General features: G+C 43.5%; 1 protein-coding gene across 27 annotated transcripts in view; it reads left to right on the forward strand.

Annotated features, from left to right (window-relative positions):
- The window catches only part of NRXN3 (neurexin 3), a 1,418,420-nt gene that overhangs the window by 74,717 nt on the left and 1,318,699 nt on the right, over positions 1-25,004 (forward strand). For 22 of the 27 annotated variants that reach the window (XR_004956343.1, XR_004956344.1, XR_004956345.1 and 19 more), the window contains exon 3: positions 22,136-22,153. The exons of the other annotated variants lie outside the window; for them this stretch is intronic. Coding sequence is in view for 19 of the 22 variants with exons in the window: in XM_036239437.1 (XP_036095330.1) it covers positions 22,136-22,153 (18 nt within the window). In the remaining 3 variants the exon portion in view is untranslated. The remainder of the gene's footprint in view (positions 1-22,135; positions 22,154-25,004) is intronic. 27 annotated transcript variants of the gene reach the window in all.

A 25,004-nucleotide genomic window follows, 5' to 3' on the forward strand; every position in this document is an offset into this window, starting at 1 on the left:
ATCTCTGAATTTCCAAGGAGCTTCCTGGAAATCTCTAATGGCTTGACAATAAGCTGAGAAATTCTAGAATGCTATGGAATAGAGGAAACTGGAATTGGTTTGGACTTGCTTGACAAGCCCATCCTGGCAGCCAGAGTCAGACACCCTAAAGGATATCAAGATTTTGCTAAAAAGCCTAACAGGATGCTTAAAATAAAAGATAAGGGCATGAGATGAAGCGGTATCGAGTGGCTGCTCCTGGAAACTGGCCTTGAAAGTATACGCTTCCCGCTCTGCCAGGTTGCCCTGGGTATCCCATGTTTTTGGCACTGTTAGGCAGAGGTCTCCTAGGGAGAGAGATTAGGCAGGGCTAGAAGATGTTTCTCTCACATTGGCACAGACTGGAGACCTGCCAAGCAAATTCCCTCCTGCACCTCAAAGGGGATGAGGCTAGTCTTGGCTCTCGGCCACCTCTCCCTTGACAGTCACTTTACTGACACTGCGGCAAAGAAAGGAGAACCCATCTTATAATTTTGTGGTTTAAAATAGTTTGCTTTTAAGAGCAAAGCCCACAGACATCATTTTGAGTCTGAGCATTGAAGTGTACTCAGAGTCACTGACTTCTGCTCTGCAGTCCCATTGTCCGGCCAGACTCCGTGGACACGATGCATGTACTGGGAAATTGTCCTGGTCATCTCACAGTCATATGGTAATGGCCACATGGGAAGAAGATGGTTGGGTTTTAGTTGCTGTGGAAACTTTGCTGTTTGCTTATACTGATGTTGAGTTTTCAGCCTGTGTTAATGCAGATTGAGGCTATTTTTTTCCCTGAGTAGAATATATAACCAGTGGCTATGTTTTAATGTGTCTTTTGGCTCCCTTTGGCTTTCATATTCTTAATGCAAGTTGTAATAGCTCAGCTGGGTTTCCCGATTCCTGTTGCAGGAAAGTACGTGAAAACGTGCTCTCTTTGAGAACTCTAAAACCTGAAACCAAGGTGGAATTCTGTTTCCTTTTGTTAATTACTGTACATATAGGTTCGGGTGCTAAATGCCATGTCTCTGGTATCTGATAAGAAGCAGGTGCTCAATAGTGTTCGTTGCCTTAATAAAGCACGTTGTGTGAATGTGTGTGCATTCATGTTTTGTGTGGATACACATCTGTCTCTTCATGTATATTATGTTTATGTGCTAACATCAATGATGGATGGATGCAGCATCCCAGGAATGTGATTCAGTGATGGCTATTTAATAATTTAATCAACAAGGTCAGATATTACTTGGACCACAGTGGCTTGGGCTACCATTGGAAATGCCTTTTCTCTTTTAATGGGAAACGTGGTGTGTTTACTATGGGAAAGTTTTCACTGAATCTGTGTCAAGCACATACACCTTCTACTTGGTTTGATCTAGTTGAGGACAGACTAGAAAGGCTTTTATTGTTGTTTACAAACCAATGGTTTCCTGTAACAATTATACACAGCAGCCAGCCTGGGACCATGTAAATGCTTGTGGAATGGCTGTTTGAGGCAGGCACGTGGTTGTCACTGGAGATGGAGAGGCCCCATTTAGCTTGTGTGGATTCCCTGGAGAAAATGAGGCTCACTGGGGACAGGATAATTGTCCTTGGATATCAGAAGAGCTGCCATGTAGAGAGAGCGGGTAACGGGCAGGAGACTTGAAGGGATCAGAGCTCCAGAGGAAGAATTTTGATGCTTAGAGCTGTCGAACCATGAAATACATAGCTTTGCCAAGCCCAGTCATTCTAAGGAGTGCAACAGGTGCTTCAGTGACACCTGCCAGGAGTGCGTGCTGGTGTGTGTGTGCCTTTAGACCAAGGACTCCGGGGTTCTGGGAATCCCGGCAGCCAGACCCACCCTTTGATCATATACATCCCTGCCTTTCGGGGGGTGAGAATGTTATCCTCTAGATCAGTGACCTTTAACAGGGGGCACATGGCAAGACCATGCTTTGGGGCAGAGAATAATAAAATGTAAGACAAACTGATATGCAAATTAATATATATATATATATATATATATATATATATATATATATATAAATAAGTCTATGTCTTTCGGGAGAACATGGCACACTTATTTAATGCGTAGTTTGGTCAAAAAGATTTGGAGGCCCCTCAAGTCTCCATTTATCTCTCTTTAATTAGTTATAGTTATTCTTGGCTTCCTGTTAAAATTTCTCACCCCCTGGGCCTGCAGCTTTCAGGCGGAGAGGGCTGATGCCAAAAGTGTTCCTGATGCCATTGGTGTGTGTGTTGGGCTTTTCTACTCTGTCTTCAGCCCTTTGTGTGGTGGTCTTGGTTGACCTGGCCAGGTAGTTTTGGAGGGCCATGTGGAAAGGTGCTCTAGTCACACTTCCCTCCTCCAGAGGCCTCACTGTTAGGAATTGTTAATACAGACGGGTCCTCATTTACAACGGTGTGACTTTTTGACTTGACAGTGGTACAAAAGTGATAGCACTCAGTAGAAACCATACTCTGAATTTTGAACTTTTGTCTTTTCCTGGGACAGCGATATGCAGTACGGTAACCCTTTGTGATGCTGGGCTGTGGCAGTGAGTTCAAGCTCCCAGTCGGCCATACCATGAGGGTAAACAATTGATACTCTTTAGTGTACTCACTGTGTTGGATGACTTTTCCCACCTGCAGGCTGATGTGAGCGTTCCAAGCACATCTAAGATAGGTGTGGCTAACCTTCGATGTTCAGTAGGTTAGGTGCATTTCGACTTAACGATAATTTTAACTGACGATGAGTATATACGGACTGCTATACTGTACTATTTCAGAGCTTCTTTCAGCATAAACATCGTGGTATTTACTGGGGCAACTTCGGATCCTGAAAGAGATCAAAGTCTTTGAAGTATCTTCAAGCATTTCCAAAACAGTCATTGATGTATAACTATCTATTTATTGGAAGAGGTCATCTGTTTACTGGGACAAGTTCATTCTTCCAACATTCATGGAGTGAGTGTCTGTAATGTGCCACTGTAGCCCCTGCCCTTGAGGAGCTTATGGGCCTAGCTTGGAAGCCTGTCACGCAAAGAGGTGCAAGACGCACTGGAGCTGCTGAAGTACTAGGTAGAGTGTTTGTAGAGTAGCTTGAAAGGGAGTGTTCCACCCTGCTTGGGGTTGGGGCTGGGTTGGAGGAAACTTCACAGTGGAAACTTGGAAGCTTTATTTTGTTGACTGAGGGGCAGGGGCATTCAGGACAGCCCTATGAAATGGCAAGATCGTGTTTCCAGTAATTCGCAGTCATTAATGTGTCTGGATTAAATGGCTGAGACCCATGGGGAGAAATAAGAGAAGGAGTTTGGTAGGTGGGTCTGAAATGCTATGTAAGGATTTGGGACATTATTTTTTTTCTTGCAACTCGGGTCATTGGAAGTTTTTTTCAGTTGAGTGGTGACAGATTTGAATTTTAGAAAGATGGCGATAGGGGCAGTTTGCATGATAGATTGTTTGATAATGAGAAGGCTTAAAGCAGAAAGGCCAGGTATAGGCTATTGTGTGATTCTGGTGAGAGAAGAGTCTGTACTGGGTGGGTAGCGATGGAAGAAGAGCCAACTGCAGAGATGTTAAGGAGAGAAGCTTCATCATTGGAAAGGCCTTGACCCTTAGTGATTTCGGACTCAGGTTACCTGCCTCTGACACACACTAGCTGTGCAAACTTGGGAAAAGGACTTAATTTCTCTGTGTTTCAATTTCACCATCTGTGAAATGGAGATATTAATAGTACCCACCATTTAGGATTGCTTTGAGGTTTCAATGAGACAGTGCACGGAGAATGCTTAGAACAATGCTTGGCACATAGCAAGCATTCAGTGAGTGTTAGTCATTATTATGAATTATTATTGATGACTAATTATTATTATTATTGAAAGGGGGAAATAGGAGCTTTGATAACATGCTCTTCTGCTCGTAGGTATAACTAGGACTGGGAAGTCAGTTAGAGGAGCAGATTTGGGGTGAAGGTGGGAAAGAGTTAATAATAAATTTTGGTTTGTCCATATCCTGCCTTATCTTCAGAACCTGTAGGACACCTGAGAGGAGGTGGGTAGAGGCAGGTGGGAGCCATAGTTGTGATGGGGAAGAGGACAGGACTGGGCACAGGTGTCAGCATTGTTCTTTTAGTGGATGAGGGAAGGCTTACACATGGATGAGGTTGTCCAGGCAAGGAGTATAATTGAAAGGTGAAGACGGCTAACCTCAGAACCCTTAGGAAACTTAATATTTCATATAATAGAGGAAAAGGAATCTATGAAATAGAGTAAAGCAGATGACCAGCAATACAGAAGGAAACTAGGAACAAAGGAAAGTTCTTTAAAATTCTTCACTGGTCAAACGCTGAAAGGCTACATCTTCTTAACCTGGTTAAAATTGGGGCATGACTTGAATGCAATAAAACGGCATCAAAAAATTACGTAATTTAGTTTCAAAAGCTATTCACACTGGCCTTTCTTCTACCTTCAATTTAATGAGGTAATTGAGAATATTTCTACAAATAGAAATTGGAGAAGAATTCTATAAATAGAAACTTAAGTCTTATGTATTGATGATGAGCCTGAGGGTTTTGGATGTTCTGCTCATTACAGTTTCTGGCTGCTAGAACATCAGAATCCACTGGAAATCAAGGACTCAATGACTTAAAAGAGATAAACCCAGAGAAATGAGGTGATTTGCCCAACATCAATGAGTTGGCATTCTGATTTACACTTTGCTTTCATTTGAGACCATGTGAACTAAATATGAAAGCTTTGGCTACATTTTTCTTGGAGTTGGGCATTAGACACTTGAGGGATACCAGCACTGAATCTCAACTCAAAGCCACACATGTTCTCCAGGTGTCAGGGAGAGAGTCCTGTGACTCTGGTCCCTGTGGGCTGAAAAAGCAAGCTCTCCCATGCTGGAGGCATGGGAACACTGGCTCAGTAGCCAGTGATTGTAAGTGCTGGTAATTAATTCACTGGTGTTTCTCTATCCCTGCCCAGGGCTAGAGTGCTTGGAAAGAAAGCAAAACACTTTCTTAAGGAAATGGAGGCTCTGTTCTGGTTGTCGCCTTGCCGCTTTCCTCCTGTCTCTGACTCTCCAGGGCTGGGGGTGGGGGTGTGCTCCGAATGCTTGCTGTGCATTATAGTTTTCCAGGAATTTCAGGACACAGGAATTTTCGCCCAGCTGTGTTATGTATTGCTGTTCAGCAATCTGAAGTTGCTTATCCAGCATAAGTCAGAATGGAGAGCCTAGGGAGGAAGGGAAATGCCTTCGAACGTTTTTCTAAGCAGAAGAAATTGAGGTGTTAGGGGCCCAGCTGTTGTGCGATGGGAACCAAGAAATGGAGTCTACGTGAGCATGCATGTTCATAAAAAATCTTTCTGAAATCTGGTGATGTCGTTTAAAAAGTACCTCTTTCACCTCCCACATTAACAGCAAACCTTTACTGAGAGCCCCACTATGTGTCGGAGAAGCCCTAAGCATAGAGTGATGAACAAGACAGGCATGCCTCCATGCTGCTTAATTAACCAAGCAGTTATCAAGTGATGGATGCTTCGAAAGGAGAAGCATAGCGTAACAGTGGTCTCTGTGCATGTTGGAGTCCTTCTTCACACCTAGCAGAGCAAAGACTTTGTAAAGTTCAGGGACGTGATTAAGAATCACAGGATTCTAGGGCTTGTGTGTGTGTGTGTGTGTGTGTGTGTGTGTGTGTGTGTGTGTGTGTTTTGGACTGGGTTCTCAGGCCAGGTTTCCCAGCCTGGATCTGCTGGCCGAGGATCACAGGTTGAACCAGTGGACTCAGGGCTGAGTTTAGCTTAGTGCCTGCCTCTAGTGAAACTATTGAGTATAGCCTCAAAGATGCTATCTTAAATTAATGTAAATCTTAAGATTTATCACCTGCTTATTTTGATTGACTACGTTTAATAATAATGGTGATGAGCAACTAATTCTCATGAAGCAACTTTCATATGCCAGGCACTGGGGTAAGTGCTTTCAAATGTGATTTCCTTTAATTTTCCCGACCACTCCTACCAGGAGGTTCTACTACTGCTTTTCCAATTTTATAGGTGAGAACTGGAATCGAAGAGAGAAAGCAATCTATCTGCCTAAGAATCAAGCCCGAGCAGTTGAAGTGGAGTTCGAACTCTTACCTCATTCATCCCACTCTTCAATCTGCATTGAAAAGTGGCTCCTGAGACCATGGATGAGCCAAACCTTTTCTCTGCTGAAAGGTCATCCATGGTCTCAGGACCCACTATTCACGCCCAACAGAGGTGCCTCTAGCATACAGGGGATACCATCTTTTTCCTCTTCACTGACCTGTCTTCTGTCCTTTTTAGGCTCTGTGTATGACTGATTTTGACCTCAATTGAGACAAAGTTGCAAAGAGAAACATAGAAGCTTTCCGCACCCCCACTTTTATCCTTGGTGTCTTGTTCCATCCCACGAGCCATTCCATTGAACCATGGACTACTTGAGCTGGAATCTCATATTTTCTCATTCTTTCGTAACCCATGACCCCAAGTAACTTTTGTTGTTGTTGTTAGTCAGTTGTCAGCATAGTTCCACGATTCAAAAGGCTTTTGACAAGCTTTAGTGCAAATCTTTTGTATTAAATTGTAAAATGAGTACTGTTTTGATTTATGTATCTGCCCCCCACACATAGATTTTATTACCCCTTCCCCAACCTCTTGAGCATCACAATCTGATCTCTTCCTTTTATGAAACTGTGACCTAGAGAGGCAAGGTAACTCATAATAGACCACTCAGCTAGCAATTGGCCAGGGGCCTGGACTGGAGCCCAGGTATTCTAATTCTCAGTCTAGCATCCATGCCTCTACATCATTCTGAGAAAAGATATGTGGATCAAGAGGGTTGATTTAAAAGAACATTGATTACCAAGCAGAATCTGTAGTGATCAAAACAGCTATGGTACCTGCCTTCATGGACTTTACAAATTAGAAGAAAATGTAGCTATAGAAGAAAATATAGGGAAACATAGGTATACAATGTATATATAATTGCAATTGTGATAAGTGCTACAGATGGAAAGAACAGGGTAATGGGAGATCTAGTGAGACAAAACTGTGGCTAGGGAGGCCTCTGAGGAGGCGGCATCTAAGATGAGAAAGAACAAGGAGAAAGCAATGGAGAGGTCTGTATATGTTCACTGTCTCTGGCTTGGCCCAAGGACTCATCAGATTGACTCATCTGATATCCTTGTCAAGAGCTATGTTTTTTACTTTCATGTATTTGTTTGGAATATGGTTGATGGTAATGCAGATGGATGGATAGGTGGATGAGTGGGTGGATGGATGGATGGATGGATGGATGGATAGATGGATAAATAAAGGACCATCTGGGGATGGGCAGAGAGAAGCCATCAGTGTGATAGGCTAAAGACAGTTGATCTTGTTTGGTAAGTGGGCATGCACATGGATATCTCCATCCAAAGTTCAAATCCTAGAGGTGAGGATTTGGGGGTAGAATATTTATATAGAGGAAGCTCTTTCGTGGAGAAGGTCAAGGTAAAGGGCTGCTGAAACAAGAAAGCCACAGTGAGCGTCATTTGCTGCCAGCCTAAAGAGACTTGTTCCTCAAATCGCTGCAGAGCGTGCGTCCCCTCTGCATCCCAGAAATCAGCGTGAGCATTTCCAAAGAGCTGCCCTTTCTGCCTTGCACTTATGTCCTCAGTGCTGCTGTCCCTGGCCCTCCCACCTGCCACAGTGTGTTTTCTTGGTACATGAAGAGGACTAGGGATTACCCTGATCAACCTGTGCTCTTTGGCTCTTGTTACTAGGACATCTAAAGAATCCTCAGCTTGGAGGAGTAGGGATACAATCTGAGGCTGGGCAATCAACTTGATCCTAAATGGTCTCTGTTTCCTGGGTTTTAGGCTAACATTTATTGAATACTTACTCTGTTTCAGGCACTGTGTGAAGTAGCTTTACTTTTCATCTCCATTTTGTAGATGAGGAGACTGAAGCACAGAGAGAGACTCCCCAGTCTACCCCCAACCCGGACACGCAAAAGGGCTAGAATGAAGTTTTATCATCCCTTAGGAAAACAAGAAAAATAAACGTAATGCAGGAAGTTTATTGTAAAGTCACATTTAAAAAAAAATTCTAAAATTACGCACTTTTATTTTTGGGGGTGTTCAAATGCCATTTAAAGAAAACGTGGAATACAAAGTTTCAGTTTTGGGTTTTTATTTTTTGTTGGCAAAATAAAAATATAGTTATCCTATGTTAGTTTCCAAAATTGCTTTAAATTGCTTTAAATATGTTACAGGTGAATAAAGCCATTAATCTGAGAATCATTGTTACAGGCAATAGCTGGTTTCTGTGCTTTCTTCTTCCTAGGAGAAAAGTATTTGAATAATTTTATTCACTGATCTTTTATCAGAAAAAAAAAGTTGCAACTGGACAGGACCGCTGAGATCATATAATTTATTTTTCTTCAGCATTTATCAAGATGTTTTGATTGGACACTTTGACCCTGAGACCTTTTAACTCTATGTTCATATAATCAGAATTATGAAACACTGACATTTTCTTTTTTTTATCAAGAGAGTATTTTTCAGAAGCAAACAACGTGGGGCTCGTAATTCTTCCATCCATTTTCTCTTCAGCATAGTTAAACCATTTCTTATTTTTCCAATTCATTTATATCTTACTGAATTCTTTTTAACAAGATCAATTCTGCTCCATGTGTCTCTCCAGTGAAGATTTGATTCATCGATCAGTTGTTTTTCATGTGTGCCTATCAAATTTTGCCTATATAACTCCTATTGTGGACATTCTTTTGTGGTCATTATTTCTACCACATCCAATTTTCTCACGTCAGATTTGCCGGTCTAAATTTTGTCGTGAATGTTTGATTCTTCCTTCAATTTTTTAGTCAATAACAAATTTCACCATGTGCATTTTTAGCTGCTGTCAGTTCCATTTTGTGTTGATTTTTTTCCTGACAGGGCTAATTTTTTTCCAGGTCAATTTTTGCAGTTTGAAGAACCACATTTTCTTACAACTTAAGTCAGTCTTTTTCCTGATGGTTTTTACAAAGCAGGTTCAAAACGTACCTGAGGGGTCACGAGATTAGGGTCAAAATATATTTGTCGTTTATGGAGCCCAGTGACACAGAAGGATAAAGAAACCCACCCAAGGCCATAGATGAAGTTAGCAGCAGAGTGCTTTGGGGGCATTTTAGAATATACAGTTCCTCTAGTTCAGTGAAGACCAGAGCAAGAATGTGAGATCGGGACGATCTCGATGGTGTGCCTGCCTCCTCCTACCCTCCACCTCCTCACTCTCCTTCTGAGCCTCGCAGAATTTCCACCGACCCGCCTCCCTAAGAAATGGCAGCTGGGGCCACAGTTCGAAGCCTTTTGGCTTCCCCCTGCTTCCGAGCTAGGCCTGCCTTTGGCGGTGTGGGCGCTGGGGTGGCATAATTTACAAACAAGCAGGACCAAAAAGGAAAAATCTGTTGTGGAGAATTAGGTCAGTGGCAGAGTTGGAGAGGAGAGGGAATCAGCCTTGTTCTCCCATCTTCCGTGTCCCCTCCTTGCCTGAAGCAGTAGGGGCAGGGGCTGATGGTGCTGTTGGCAACAGACATCTGGGTTGGGGCTGGCGGCCCGGCAGTGCCTGTGCATGTGTTCGTGTGCAGATGCGTGTGAACGTGTAAGGGATCTGCGTCCCAGGCTCTCGGGACGTCTCCCTCTCTCAATGTACTTGTCTGGATTACGCTAAGGGGGATGTTAGTGTTGTCTAATAACAGCTTCGGATTTATCAAGGGATTTGTGTGATTAAGTCTCAAGCACAGCACAGCGGATAGATTAAAGCTCAGTCTGTGTGGTGGGTCTATACCATTCCTTGTGTGGTGGGTCTATACCATTCCTTGTCCTTTATAATTGATTCTGGGGGAGGCTCTCCTCTTTCCCCCTTGTCCTGATTGTTGAAGGCTCTAGTGTTTAGGCTCTCACCCTAGGGCAGCTGAAACCATTTCCCATCACTATGGTGCATGGACAAGTGTCCAGGAAGACGGTGAAATCTCCCGGTTCATGCTCTTGTTCCTCTACGGAAGCTGCAGAGACGTGGCCACTTGCTTTGCTCCCCTGGTGACCACCATTGTACTCTCAGTGCTGGATTCTCCTCCCAGACCTCTGTCAGGGTATTGTTGGCCCGACTGTGGCCCAGTAGGAAGAGCAGCGAACCGGGACCCAGGTGACCAGAATTCTGGTTTCAGCTTCAAAATTGTCCAGCCGGGTGGACATGTCAATTCTCCGGTCTTGGCTCTGTGTCTCTCACCTCTCACCTGTACAACTTTATGGCACTGGTCACGATTATAATTAAATAACTGTCTGTCTGATCGTTCATGGCCCATCTCCCCAGCTAGACTTGGAGCTCCAAGAGTGAGGGGCCCACGTCTGTCTTGTTCATTGTCATCATCCTAGTGCCCAGCACAGTCCATTGACATTGATCTGTGTGATGAATATGTGTCAGTGGAACGAACCCGTGAAACGAAAGGAACGGGTCTGCTTGACATCCTCGAACTCCTCCACTGCTGAAATTCCCTGTCTCCTCTGCTCTCTCTGTTCTTGTTGAAGCAATCACATAAACACTCCCCATCCCCATTTTTATGTCTTTACTATTTTTTAACTGTAATGCCAAAGATATTACAAGATAAAAATGGTGATTAATAATAATTGTAACTCCAAAAGCATGTTTTCAAAACATAAAGTGTGAAGTTCCTTCTAGGGGCTCCCCCTCTGCTTGCTTAATCTCTGTCGTTTCTGGTAGCCGAATGCCACTCTGCCTGAGTCCCCTCTGGAAGCACCTGCAGAATCGTATTGAACCCTTCAGAATGGGACTGGCATGAATGAGTAGGTGACATGCTTGGTCCTCAGACTCAAAAAGCATTCTTTTAGGTCCAAAGCAGAGGCTATATTAATTTCACATCACCACACACCCTCACTTTACGAAGGGAAGACTCACCTTTGCTCGTTTTGTGAAAGAAAGAAAGGGAGGGGTATAAGGGAAAGCAGAAAAGCTGACAGGGGCTGAGTAGTGAGGGAGCCTTCTGTTAGAGCTACTTGCTTTATCCTGAGGTTCCCTGGGTCTTTGGCAGACTTCTTTTCAAGGATGCTTGGGGAAGCATTCAATTAAAAGTCCCCAGCTAGCTTCAGCCAGTGTGCAATCCCCTCCTTCTCAAGCCCATGGGAGACACTGCTAACCAATCAGAGCCCCCTTTCTTTCCAAGCCCATATGCAGCCTCGGACTCTTTCTTAACACATTACTCCAAGATGTTACCAATCAAAGAAAACGGAACTAATGTGTGCTGAGCATGATGCCAGGCAGATCATTAGGCGTTTTATGTGCATTTGCCTCTTTTGATCTTCTTGACAAGTCTGAAATTGATATGACCCCCATTTTACAGATATAGTTTAAGTGTCTTAACCAAGGACACATAATAAATAGCAAATTTTGTATTTAACCTCAAAGCCGATGGTCTTTCTGGTGCACTGTGTACCTTCCATGGAGATCAGCCCTCAGGAATGTCAATCTGACCACTGTCTGTTTTTTGGTGAAATGTTCTTATAAAATTTTCTCCACTGAATTGTTGCTGTCCATCCTCTGGGGGCCACTTCAAGCTTTCTCCAGCAAAGAGTTCGAGGCACTCTCTCTCAACCCTGAGTCCCCCATTCATGCTAAGCGCGAAAATAGATGACCACATACAGCTGCCCAGTCATGTTTATGTACTCTCGGTTTACTAGATTTACTAACTGCATCACCCACAGTTATTTTGAGCCTCCAGTGCCTAAGTCAGTGTCTGAAATATAGTAAGTGGTCAATAAATGTTAGCTTTTTTGAATTGAACCAGACACAAAGGCTCACTATGGGAACAAAAAGGGTAAAGATAAAGACTTAGGATAAAAAGAAGACTTCGCAGCTGTTCTGAGAATCTTAAAGCCATCCTTTCTCAAACTGTGATCTGTGAGCTTTTTGTTTTATGGAAGGAAAAGTGTCAATTGCTTCAGACACATTGGGAAAATTGCACACAAAACCTTTCTTGGACCTTGCAATGTATCTTAGTATAGGTAAGGCTTTCAGAAATCTTGCTATAGAGATACTTGATTACCTTACTTTTCCTTACTGTTTTCTAAATTTATTTGACCACAGAATTCTGGGGGAGGAGCAAGGAACTCCTAGCCACATCTTGCTGTTTGTTGTATTTTTATGGAATTCAGTTTTGGATATGTTGCTCCAAATTATAATCCTTTCTCTGAAATATATGTCCGGGATCTTGCCCAGAAGCGGGTGTTGGGGACACTCTAATATACTTAATTACTATCATGCTTTCCATCAGTTTTCCACACCAGTTTCTTGGAAATTTGCCCCACGTTTCGTAGGGCGATTGATTTGGGTGGTTAGGCCTGTGAGGGAAGAACTAACTAATAGGAAATGGATAGATGGCACTGTGGGGGAGGAAAAGGGCTTTGGATTCAGAGGAGCTGAGTGTAAATCCTGGCCACTGCTTGTGAGTTGAGTGGACTTGGAGACATTAACTTCCCTGAGCCTTGGTTAGACTTGGGGACATTAACTTCCTGGGCCTTGGTTTCCTCATTTGTTTAGTGAGGATAACAAGGGTATCTATGTCGGGACTAAATGAGGTCATGTGAATACAATGCTGCCCCAGGTGCCTGACACATAGAGGTCTTCAGTAAATAGCAGAGATTAGAATGGACAGTGATTTCTTCTCTTGTCTTCTTTTATAATATCATTGTGAATAGAGACCCTACTCAGTCTTCTTTTTGACACCAGGATCTAGTATAGTAACTAATAAGGAATTGCCCCTTGATTAATATTTCTGGAGTAAATAGATGAATCATGTAGCACTTTATTGTTTACAAAGGGCTTCTATGTTTATGGTCTCATTTAAACCTCACTGCAACCTGGTCATATTAGTGTCATTGTTCTCACAAGTTATGGATGTAAAAACTGAGGCTCAGAGAGGCTGAGTGAGTTACCCAAGGTCACATAGCTAGTACTAGGCTGGCAAGTTCAGGCTTAGAATTAGGGCTTATGTAAGCAAAACGTGGCATATAGTCATCATGTGACGTCATAGTCAGCCTTTAAAAGGAAGGAAACTCGGACACAAACTATAGCATTGATGAATCTTGCAGATGTTGTGCTAACTGAAATAAGCCAGTCACAAAAGGACAAATCCTGTAAGATTCCACTCTTGTGAGGTACCTAGAGTAGTCACATTCATAAATATAGAAAGTAGAATGGCGGCTGCCAGGGGTTGGGGGTAGGAGACGTGGAAGTTTGTTGTTTGGGTATAGAATTTCAGTTTTTCAAGGTGAAGAGTTCTGGAGATGGATAGTGGCGATGCTTGCACAATAATATGAACATATTTTATACCACTTAAAAATGGCTAAATGGTACATTTTGCTATGTGTATAGTTTACAATAAAAAAGATTTAGGAACACAAAACAAAAAACCATGGCTTCTCATTCCAAACCCGGGGCTCTTTCCTGCCCTCCATAACAGCGTCCTCTACAGAGGAGCTGCAGTGGGCCTCTTCTTCCAAGGCTCTTGTATTGTATTGTAAAATTTGCAGAACTCACCACCTCTGAAGCCCCCGGAGACCCACTTGCTTTTGCTGGACCACACTTCCAATGGGCATTAGCCCTGAGGAGTTGTTAGGCTTTCCAGATTCCAGAAAGCAAGGAATTCTTGGAAAGAGGGAAGATCCTCTTTTCAAGGAAAACTCTCAGGCCAAGTAATAATTTTGATTTCGCTAGCTTCAGTTAGCACTTCCTTTGTGCAGGCTCCCTCCCCGGGCTTTGGCATACATCAGCGTCTTATAATGCTTACATGGTCCTACGTGATTGTCCCCATTTTACAGATGAACTCAAAGAAAGAGGTCAGTTAACATGCCCAAGATCAAATACACAGTGTGCGGAAAAGCCAGGATTTTTACCCAAGTCTTCCTGACTCCAGAACCCTGTGATGTCTGTAGGAGGTAGGGAAATTGAAGGTGTCTGCATCCAGGCTGTTTTTCTCACATGAGGACTGACTGATCTCTCGTCCCTCCTGTGATGTACTCCTCTCTATCTACTAGATTCTGGGACATCCTCTCATTTAGGTCAGTTTGTCTCTTGTTTTCCTGGTGTTCTCTGAGCTGCAGGTGTGTGCCTTTCTCTCTGGCAGGTCACTATCATTTGGGGAGGTCAGCATCCATTTCTTTACCTAGTAAGATGGCCTTTGGGCCCTGCGCTCTGGCAGTGCCTGTCTGCTATGAGGACTTTTCTGAAGCCCTCATCCTGTTGGGTAGGAACCTATTGTAGGTGTCAACCTCATGACCTAAGGCTGGGAAATAGTATTTACCCAGAGATGCTTCTGTTTGTAAGGCTTAAGTAGCTCCACAGGAGCTCAGTTTGACACTTTCCGTTTGTAAGGGATTCGTCAGCAAGCCAGCAGAAACCTTAATCACAGTCTCAGGAAGATTTTATTGAATGTTTATTCTGCGCCTGACGTTGTGCTAAGCATTTTGTATGGATCATCTCATTTGATCCTAACATTCATATAAATTAGGTACAGTCAGTTCTGCTATAATGCATGTTTTGAAAATGCAAATCTGTTCCAATGCAATTGATATATTAGGGAACTATATGAGCATAATAATTGGCTTTTGATTATGCACGATTTCATGCATAAACACTAGGTGAAGACAGAACACTGCAGCCAACTGAATCGCGTGGTGTAGAAATCCACAAAAACACACCTCAAGCACGTGCCAGCTATTTCAGTTACCGGGCGTGTTAGGGGCCACACCCATCCACATTTGGTGTGATAATTTCACGTGATCTTTTCACTACTTTGCAAGAATTCACAAGCTTCCCACTTCTACAAGCAGACTTCCGGTATTTTTCAAGTGCTATACTTATTGTAGTATTTAAATGTTTCTTAACCATTTAACATGTATAAAATGATGCCTATCTTTTTATTTATTTAGTACTTATTTATTTAGTGTTTATTTATTTATTTATTTATGGGAAAATAATGTGCATGAGTTCATAGGGCTGTTGTGAGGAGAAAATGAGTTAATACACGGAAAGCATTTAACAGTAAGCACTCAATTATTTTTGTATTTCCGTTTTGCAAGTATGAAACAGAATTTTTAAACTTGCAGTCTGTCATTCTTCTAGCACACCAGCAACTTGTATCAGTCTACTAAAGGACACTAAGATACCAAAGCACAACGCAATTGTTACTCGTAAAGATATGGACATAGACAAAATTAAGAACTATAACAGTGCAAGTTATTTTCACTATCTTTATTATGTGTCACTGATGGTGTTTTGGGGTGTCAGGCCCCAAACCCATTTTCCCTATAATCCTTGTGGTTTTTACTATGCAATTTTGCATAGCGCGGTGACTTTTAGGAATGCATAAGTGCTGCTCGCAGAACTGACTCTACTACCATTATTCCCATGTGTCGAAAGAGGAAGACGAAGCAAGCCCATTTGACGAACAAGTGCAAAGCCAGGATTCAAACCCTAGGCTGTCTTAGCCCCATGTCTGTGCTCAAAACCCCTAAAACATAAAAAAAGGGTGATGTCTGCACTGATCTCTGATTGTATCTTAAACAAACAGACTGCCTCTTCCTCCAACTGTCAGTCAAGCACTGGTTCCTCAAACCAGAGCCACTGCAAGTATGTCAGAGCCCTTCCGGTATTCAGGCACAGCAGTGACCTGGCCCGCAGGAGTGCCATCCTTCTTCCTTCCTGCTTTTCATCCTGCTCCTCTCCCTGCTGCTGCCTTCCCGGGCTGGCCGGCACCTGACACAGCAGCTACCCCTCCACTTCATCTCGCAATCTGGAGTTATTAGCATCAAAGAACAAAAGCACACAGCACCAGGGCTTGGGGGGCTCAGTCTTCTACAAAGGCGGATAAATGGGCTCTGTGTCGGGGATGAAGCTAACACCACCTGGCCTTTTGTGGAGAGACAACTCTTCCTGTGTTTGAAGAGCTCAGACGCTGACAGCCGGAAAGAGCCCCAGAATGCAGGAAACCCAGCCCCTTCACTGCTGGAGGTTTGCTTTAGCGCTCAACTAAAAAAATCTTTTCTGTATTTGTTCCTGAAGGAGAGGGAAGAATCTTGTGCTCATTCTCCCCAGGGGCAAGAAAGGATAGGTGGCTGGTGAGATGCAGTCTTTGCTTTTTATTTCTTTTTTTCTCTCCCAATGTTGTAGTTGGGCGTGATGCTCAGTGGAAGGCCTGTCCTGATGCTTGTGGGCCTGGGGCAAGAATATGCATAGAGGCCGCTGGGCAGCCTCCCCTCTCTCCACCTTCAGCACCAGGAAGCCCCACATTTGCATGGACACCCAGCCCGCAGAAGTCCACAGCTGCTACGAACAGCTTCCCCTTGGCCATTTCTTGACACTAGAGTGCATGCATCAGGGAGTTGGGTTCCTTTCGGGAGAATGGACCCTGGGAAGAGGTCGAAGCCCATGTCGATTAGAGCAACTGGGCAAGGAGTTCTGAGTAGTGGTGTGCACGCTGCAAGGGGGCCATGGCAGATGTTGCTCGTTCAGGGTGGGAACATCCATTTGGCCCTGTGGACTCATCTTTTCCTGTGGTGGGCAGTGGCTGCAGACGGGCCAAGAACAGGCTCGTCTAAAACAGACAGCCCAGGTCTCAGGCTCCAGTTATCCAGGGCTGTATTTGACCCCACCCCTCCGCCCTGGTCTGTGCCTTTTTCTCACTTCTGGGAGATGCCCAACCTTCTTATCTCTAATTTGTAGCATGTCCTGGTTTGAAACTATTTCTTTTATTCCAAAGTGTAGCTTGACCCTTTTGTGATGTGCTGCCCTATGAGGGGTGTGATAATCACAGAGCCTCCTCTCTGGGTCTTAGTTTTCTTATCTGTAAAATGGGATGAATAGTGTTCCTACCTGTTAGGGTTGTGGTGAGAATTATGTAAGAAGATGTATGTAAAGCACTTGGCACAGTGCGTAGCACACAGAGACTGCTGAATAAATGGGAATTTTATTGTGATTAGTATGGCTTTGTGCCAGGGACATTATCTTATTTTATCCCTCATATTCACTCCTTGACATTTGATACCGGACATAGTAATTGGCTCAGAAATATTCGACCTAAGCCAAACCAATGAGAGCCTTCCCAGGAAATTTTACTAGAATTACCAGGAAATAGGCCACTCTCTCTTCTCTAGAGCTACTGGATTTTATTTCTGCTACCATATGAAGAGAGCTCACCTGATAATGAGGCCAACTCAGAAGAAAACAGAGTTTCTAGATATAGTAAGGGGATGAAGACAAACCCAGAGTCAAATCTCAGCTTTGTCCCTCTGAACACAGGCACATGCCCTAACTTCTGTGAGCCTTAATTTTCTCATGTGTAAATGGAGATACTAATAGATCTATATTAGTGAGTTATATCAATTGAGATGATCTAATTACCATTCAATACATATTGCTGAGCACCTGTTATAGGCCAGGCCTTTCTTAAATACTGGGAATATATACCGTGAATGAAACAGACACTATTCTTGCTCTCATGAAGCTTGTGTTTTAATGGGAGATAGAAACAATAAAAACATAGACCCGTCATATAACGTCAAATAGTGATTAGCGCTGTGATGAAAGGAAAAGCAGGGTAAGTGGCAGAGGAGGGTCGTTAGTTTAGAGGTGAGTAAAAAAGGCCTTTCTGGAGAAGTACTATCTAAGCTGATACCAGAAGAAAGTGAAGAAGAATCTTACACATGCCTGACAAAGACTGTTCAGGCAGGGAAGTAGCAAATGCACAGAATCGAGGCAGGACCTGACCAATTAGAGTTAGCTGCTCTACTGTTGTGGCAGGAGGACTGAGGACTAGTTCACATAACCTGGCGACTCCCCTCTCCCGTCCTCCTTGCTCTGGCGTTTACACTGGTATTGATGGATGCTAGCTGACAAATGTTCACGAGGAGTGGGGGTGAATCCTGATGAAAACTAATTCTGGCCCATTCCGCAGCCACCTCTGTTAGGAACGCCGTGCGCAAACCAGGAATAGGGGAGCGAAAGAGGAGAGGAAGGATTTGAACACTGCTGCCACCCTTCACCCACTCTCTTTGGCTGCACAGCCAGGGAGGAAGTAAATTAGGGCAATTCCCACCTCCACTCAGCACTCCACGGACACTTATTGCGTATTCAACAACTTCAGCCACGAGTGCGTAGGATCGGCATGGTTAAAGTTCAAAGGAAACAATTTCCTGCAGCTTGGGCGATTTCGTTTTTCCAACTACAAGAGGGAAAGAAAGGACCCTCATCTGCTGCTGTTGCACTTGCAAAGTATAGTTTAGCGGGGGAGCCTTCCCGCTTTACCCTTCATTTGTACTAGATCATCTTAAGAGGCAGGAGTCTAAGATTCCCCCACTGGCCACTTCCACACCCACCATGTCCCTAAAGGAGCTCTGGGGGGTGTGGGCTGGGCTGTACAACCAGCTTCCTGCAGGCAAGGCCCAGCCAAACCTCCCGGGACCCCACCTGGTGAACTCTGCCTTGGGTCTGACCTATTTTCTAGGAGAGAAAATAGAATATAGATTTAAATGCGGTGGAGCTCTGGAAAACTACTTACCCAGCAGTGTGAGAAAATGAGCCAGCAGGAGGGAGCTGGGAAGGGCTGGCATGGCTGAGGACGCCATCTCCCCGGGATCAATCCCATCTGGTTATCAGCAGCCTTTTCTTCTGCAATTTGCCCGCACTATTTATCTATTTGAAAAATTGATAGACACACACGTTTACATATATATTTCCTCTTGCCAATTCTGGGGCCCAGTGCTGCTCCCCAATATACAGACCTCAGGCTGCATAACAATTGCACCCACAGAGAGAGGGCACCCTGGGGATGATCACCTTGGAAGTGGGAGGCAGCAGGACATGGAGTTAGAAACACCCAGAGCGACATCTTACGATAGACTTGTTTGTAGTGTGACCACAGGAAAGGAGTGTGTGTGTGTGTGTGTGTGTGTGTTTAAATACCCACGTTCTCTCATATTTGAAGATAATCAAATTACCAGTTAACACTGACTGGGGACTTTCCCTGTACTAGGGACTGTTCTAAGCTCCTCACAACAACCCTAGCGGTAGGAACTATTATCACACCTGTTTTTATGGATAAGAGAAAGTGTAGGTAACTGGCACAAAGTCACACATCCTGTAGAACCAGAGTCTGGATCCTGCCAATCTAGCCTTGGGTTCCCATGACCTGGCCTGAGTTATATGCCGACTCTTGGAGCTAAGGCGGGGGTAGGGGTCATCTCTACCAAACCACATGGATTAAGGGTGAGAAAGGGGGTTCCTCAGAAGATGACTGGGCTCCCTACAAAAAGAAGGGGAAAGGGATGCTGGACAGACCGTATAGCAGATGGATACTGTTGGATTGTGATCCTCGTGTGTCCTTCCCCCTCCCCTGTTTCATTCCTGCCTTTGCCATTTTATTCTGTTGGTCAGAATTGAATGCAGAGATTCAGGTAACTCACTGTTTCTTTGGACAGGGCCCAGATGATGCTGTGTTTCTCTCTTCTTCAAATTGGACATAATACTCAGAATTGCCTCCAAATCAGTATCACAGCCAGGAACTGTGCTAGGACCTGGACCTTCTGCTGAAGGGAGTTTTTTCTTGGTGGCCTTTATGGCCTTCTTTGGCAAGAAGAGATGCTATATTTTTTTTTTATGCAGAGGACTAGAACTGGGCCAATGCAAAGCTCGAGAAGGGAAAACACCAAAAATAAGAATGGAATTTGTTTTGGCTCCAGTTTCTGCTTACTTGGAACCTGTTACTCCCTGTTACCCCACTTCCCACTGAAGAGGGAGGAGGGGCGGCCCCGGTGAGGGAAGGGCTGCAGCGGACATCTGCACTCAAGTAGAAGAGTTGAGTCCAACCCACCGAAAAAAATAGAGCTTAATTCCTCTGGTCTCTTGACGTTTTCAGGGAGCCATCTGGTCAACATTTTTTGGTAATTCTGTCTGGTAATTCAAAATGATAACAATCAAAGCAGCTAACATTTATGCAGTGTTTGCCTTGTACTGACTTAAGTGCTTTACAAGTATTTAATCTCATTTAATTCTCAGAACACTGTCATGAGGGAGGCGCTCTTATCTTTCCATTTTATAGCTGAGGAAAAGCACTCTTAGAGTTTAGCGATTGACCCAAGGCCATCTGGCAGGCCGGGATTTGAACCCAGAACTTCTGTCTCCAAAATTTAGGATTGTAACCACTGTGCCCAAATGGACAATTTAGTATTAAAAGAACTTTGGGGTTCCAAGGAATCCTGCCTCCCTTGCTTCTTGGTGCGCCCCAAAAGACCGTTTCTATATATAATGGTAGTGACACTCCCACTGCTGAATTAAACCACATGGAAATAGTTTGATATCTTGTTTAATGAAGAGGTATTTCAATAAGGCTCTTCTAGGCAATCCATCAAGCATAGTTAATGGCCCTGCTTAGTTATTTATGCAGAATGTTTTTTCTTCCCACCTCTTCTATTTTGCCTCTTTTCTTCCTCCCTGCTGCCACTTCACCCTTAAATCTAACAACTCACCAGAAAACCTGAAAGGGGGTGTGGCTGAGGAATGATTCAGAGCTCTCTAGAAGTCTCTCTGGGCAGATACAGCTTCTAGGAAATACAGGGCGTGGGCTGGAGAAATGCTCAGCTGTTGCTATGGGGACGTCCCTCCCAGATGCTGAGGCACTGCTCTGTTGGTGGATTTTTCTGGAACAAGAGCCCTAAGGAACTCACTTGGAACTTTAGAGATCTGATAGCGGCAAATTAGAGGCACAGAGGATAACTTATGACTGACTCACTCATGGGGTAGCTGGCAGACACTTATCCAGCTCCCCTCTGGCTTCGGGGTGCTCACTTTAACTTGCACACTGAATTCAGGTTCCACGTGCCCTTGAGGGACCTGAGTTTCACTTGAACAAATGTTGAACTTGGTGGGATTCAAGAGATCAAGGATCTTCTCTAAGCTCTGTTCCTGAACCTCTTCCATCCTCTATCTTAACAAAAAAGAATTAAACTAGATAATGTCTATGGTTATCCCAGACTCACCATTCAGTGATTCTGAGTGAATCACCAGGGATTACCAGATGGCCAGTGGTTTCCTAAAGCAGCCCCCTATTCCTTCTCCTTGGCTGTAGTGTATCCTCTCAGGTCAGTGCTCTGGGCTGCTCTTGGTTTGGCTCCTCTGCAATGATTCCATTTTACATTTGAGGGAAGGAGAAGGAGATCGTGTTCATAGAGATGATGGGAGTAAACCGGTCTTCATTTGTGAAAGTTCATTGGCTTAATTCAAATGTCAACCTTCCAAGGGCCGGATGTTTATTTGTAGATGTCAAAGGTGATTTTAAATGGCAATTCCTGTCATTAATGATGCGGCGGAAAGCAAGGAGAAAAATTAGAGGGGGAGTCAGAATTTCAATTTGTGTGGCAGATGATCTATTCACACACAATCTCATGCACACACACACTGCTGTCTGTGATGAAGAATGGTCACTGGGAATACTGGGGAGGGAGGGAATTATAAATGTTTTGAGATCTTGTGTCATTCATTCCGATGCGATAAACAATGATACAACTTGCTCTTAATTTTTATGCTTCTTTTTCTTTGTTCCTCAAGGCAGTGGGTTATTATTTTTTCTCTCTGCTGGGAAACCTTGCTTGACTTCATGTTCAGTGTTCTGAATCTGAAGGGGAGAAAGATTTGCTTGTGTGTTGGTATGCACAACTCAACCAGAATATTTTAACCAATATTCTTTCAGGATTCCAGTTTGCTTGGCTCTTTGGAGCCCTATCTGATTCCAGGATGATGTCTTTCCGGACAGATGTGAAGCTCATTCCTCTTGCTACATGCACAGTGAAAAGGGAGCTTGGCCCCTCGGCTTGCATGGGTGGTTTTTGGGTGAAGGTAGAGAGCTAAGTGCTCAGAAGCTGAGCACCTTTGGGGTCTTGCATGAACTCGATAGTCATGCAAGGGCACATTGCATTGTGTGTGTGCGTGTGCTGCTAACACTCTTCTTCCTTTTTCTCTCCCTCCCTCTCCTCTCCCTTTCCCTCTCTTTGAAAATGCTGCCACAGATGTCAGTCAAGGTCCAGGTGAGTCTTTGTGTTTGCACAGCTGCTGTGCACATTTCCCCTCTGTCAGATTGTGCATGGTTTGACTCCGAGTGAGACCTTTTTCTAGGGACTCTAAATAAAAAACAATTCTAAGTATATTATATTTTCATTGATTTAGAGTTAGAAGAAGAAATGCCTTGAATTGATAGATTCATATTGGTTTTAAAGAACCATTGTAAAACCAAAGGAATGTGGTTCCCATGGATATATAATCGCTTCCTTCTGGTTAATATTTCTGGATGAATCGAAGAGGTGGAAAATGGACATTTTTTGAAAATATTTTTAAAAGATGTTCCTAAGATATGTATTATTCAATTTCATGAGCACTTCTGCTTTGTCTGCTGTAAATCTATTTATCTTCTATAGTTTTACATGGTTGAAAGTTGAAGATATGACTTAGTATGGAAAACATGGTATGGGTAAAGGTTTCTTTCTTTTTATTCTAAGAAATGGCTTTTCCTTTTCTACAATGAAATTCCACAATGAAATATATATATATATTTTTGGTTATGTAACTAATACATGCTCACTATAAAAAAAAGGAATATTTTTGGTCAATGAACAAATGGAAGAACCATCCTTGTAATTGTGCATTTCTCTTTAAAATGTGTGCTCAGCCAGAGTCCTAATTTTAATCATTGTGTGGGTATAGACACATATATATGTACACACACACACAGATTTATATGCGAGGATACAACCATTTATAGATGAGAAGTGTCAAATGATTTAGAATGGTTTGGAGACTGTTCTAAAGTAGCTAGAATTCTTAGTTAAGAACCATAATTAATCCTATCAAATGAGAAGGGAGCATCATCTTTTTTAGACATTGTTACATATGTTTTCTTGTTTAGTCCTTTTATCATTTAAGAATTATATAATTAAACATCAATACAAGATAGGTATTCTCATGTCTATTTTAATGTGAGGGAAATTTAGGGCTCAATAGGTTTGGCCAAAGTCATAGGGTTTGTTGGTGGTAGCAGTGGGATTTGAACTTAGGACTTTCAGACTTCAAAGCTTAAGCATATTCCATCAGAACATGCTGGGTCCCGTCATTGAAAATTTTTAGCAATTGAAAATCTCATAAGTGTTTCCTAATAGGACTATTGTTTAGTTTTGTTTAGACATAGTGTGGCATTTTCACTAGTAACAGACCTCTTTCCAAATTAATTTATCCTTAATTGTTTTTAAATGTCTAAAGTATCAACCAAACTTAGGAAGAGTTTCTGATAATCGACCTATATGGGATGTTACACAATTTAAGAGAATAATATGGTTATTTCGAGCTAATACTCAGGTTTTCCCCATCTCTTTTCTTCTACCAACCCTCTACCCATTTGAAAATGATTGGTGTTTTAACCGAAGTACGAGAGAGTATTTCCTAGGAAGAGACCTCTACATTCAGTTCCTATTTGATAATATTTTAGTTTAATCACTCAAAAATATTGAGACCCTATTATGTACCAGACATTCTTCTAGGCACAAGGGATAAAAGAGTGAATAAAACAGAAGATAGTCCCTGCCCTCATGGATCTTTATTCTAGATGGGGACAATGAACCAAATACACACACACACACACACACACACACACACACACACACACATATGTTATGTATGTGTCTATATTACACCCATATTATGTCAAGTGGTGGGTGATAAGTGCCGTGGAGAAAAAATGAAGCATGGTGAAAATGAACTTGCTGATTTACAGACGGTGGTCAGGGAAGGCCTCTGCTAAGAGGGTGTTTTCTGGGATACTTCGGGGAAGGGAGGGAGTAAGGCCAACCCTTCAAGTTTTGTTGGTAAAAGTGCTGCTTGGCTTAACCCCTCCTCTTCCTGGTTCCCAGCAGAGATGTGACTCAGGGTCCACAGGCAGACTTGTGTGTTGTGTCTTGTGTAGCAGCAACTACCCAAAGGAATGAGTTGGGGCTGAAATCCTGCCTGTGCCCATGGGGCTACCTCTGACCACAGCCCGCCTTTTCCTAATTTTCACAAAGGTGCCATATTGGCCCTGGATAAAACACAGGGCAAGCGAAATGCAATGAAGCCGTAGGCTCCTCTCCACCTCTTCACAGGGGCGGAGGTCAGTGGGTGACCCTTCCTTAAATAACAGCAACTATAACCAGCGCCATTCCGGTTTCTTGGCCCTTATCTCTTTCTATTCTCTCAAGAACCCTCTGAAGTATGTTGCCTGTGCTCTGTTTTTCTGCTGAGGATGTTGAGGCCGGGAGGTTAAGTGATGCGCTGACGTCTCCTAGCTAGTGAATAGCGGGGCCAAGAAGGGATTCCAGTCTAATGCTAAATCTTGCACACTTTGTTCTGCCCTCAAGGTGTCAAGAGCTGATTGCCAGTCCTGTTACCCCACTGACCCCTTGCTTTTTTTGTGGTTTCTGAGCCCGAAGCAGATCACTAATTCAGATCCTTCCCTTGTGGCACCGAATGTGGCAGGAGGCAACCTCATTGCCTGGCCCTGGTCGAGGTTAGGGGGTGGCCTCTCACCTCTCTGAGCCCCTGGCCCGGCAACCTGGAGCCAGCAGCACTGCGGCTCTGCAACAAGACACCTTTAGTGGCTCGCTGATGTTTTCCCCTTTCTGCTTAGGAAGACAAATTGGGAATTTTATGAGCTAATGTAACTATTTACCCAGGGGTCGCTGAAAAGACTATAAAGGGGTGATTGATTAATTTTACATGTTGAAGAGATTGGTTAGAAGGTGCCCTGTTGTAAAACACAGTCAGAGATGGGGTCTGGCAGGCAACGCCTTTCCAAGGTCCAGGAGACGGTCTGGGGACTTGAAGAGAGTCTGCGGACGCTCAGGAGAAAAGGGG

This window comes from Rousettus aegyptiacus, unplaced genomic scaffold (genome assembly GCF_014176215.1).
Source record: "Rousettus aegyptiacus isolate mRouAeg1 unplaced genomic scaffold, mRouAeg1.p scaffold_m13_p_3, whole genome shotgun sequence".
NCBI lineage: Eukaryota > Metazoa > Chordata > Mammalia > Chiroptera > Pteropodidae > Rousettus > Rousettus aegyptiacus.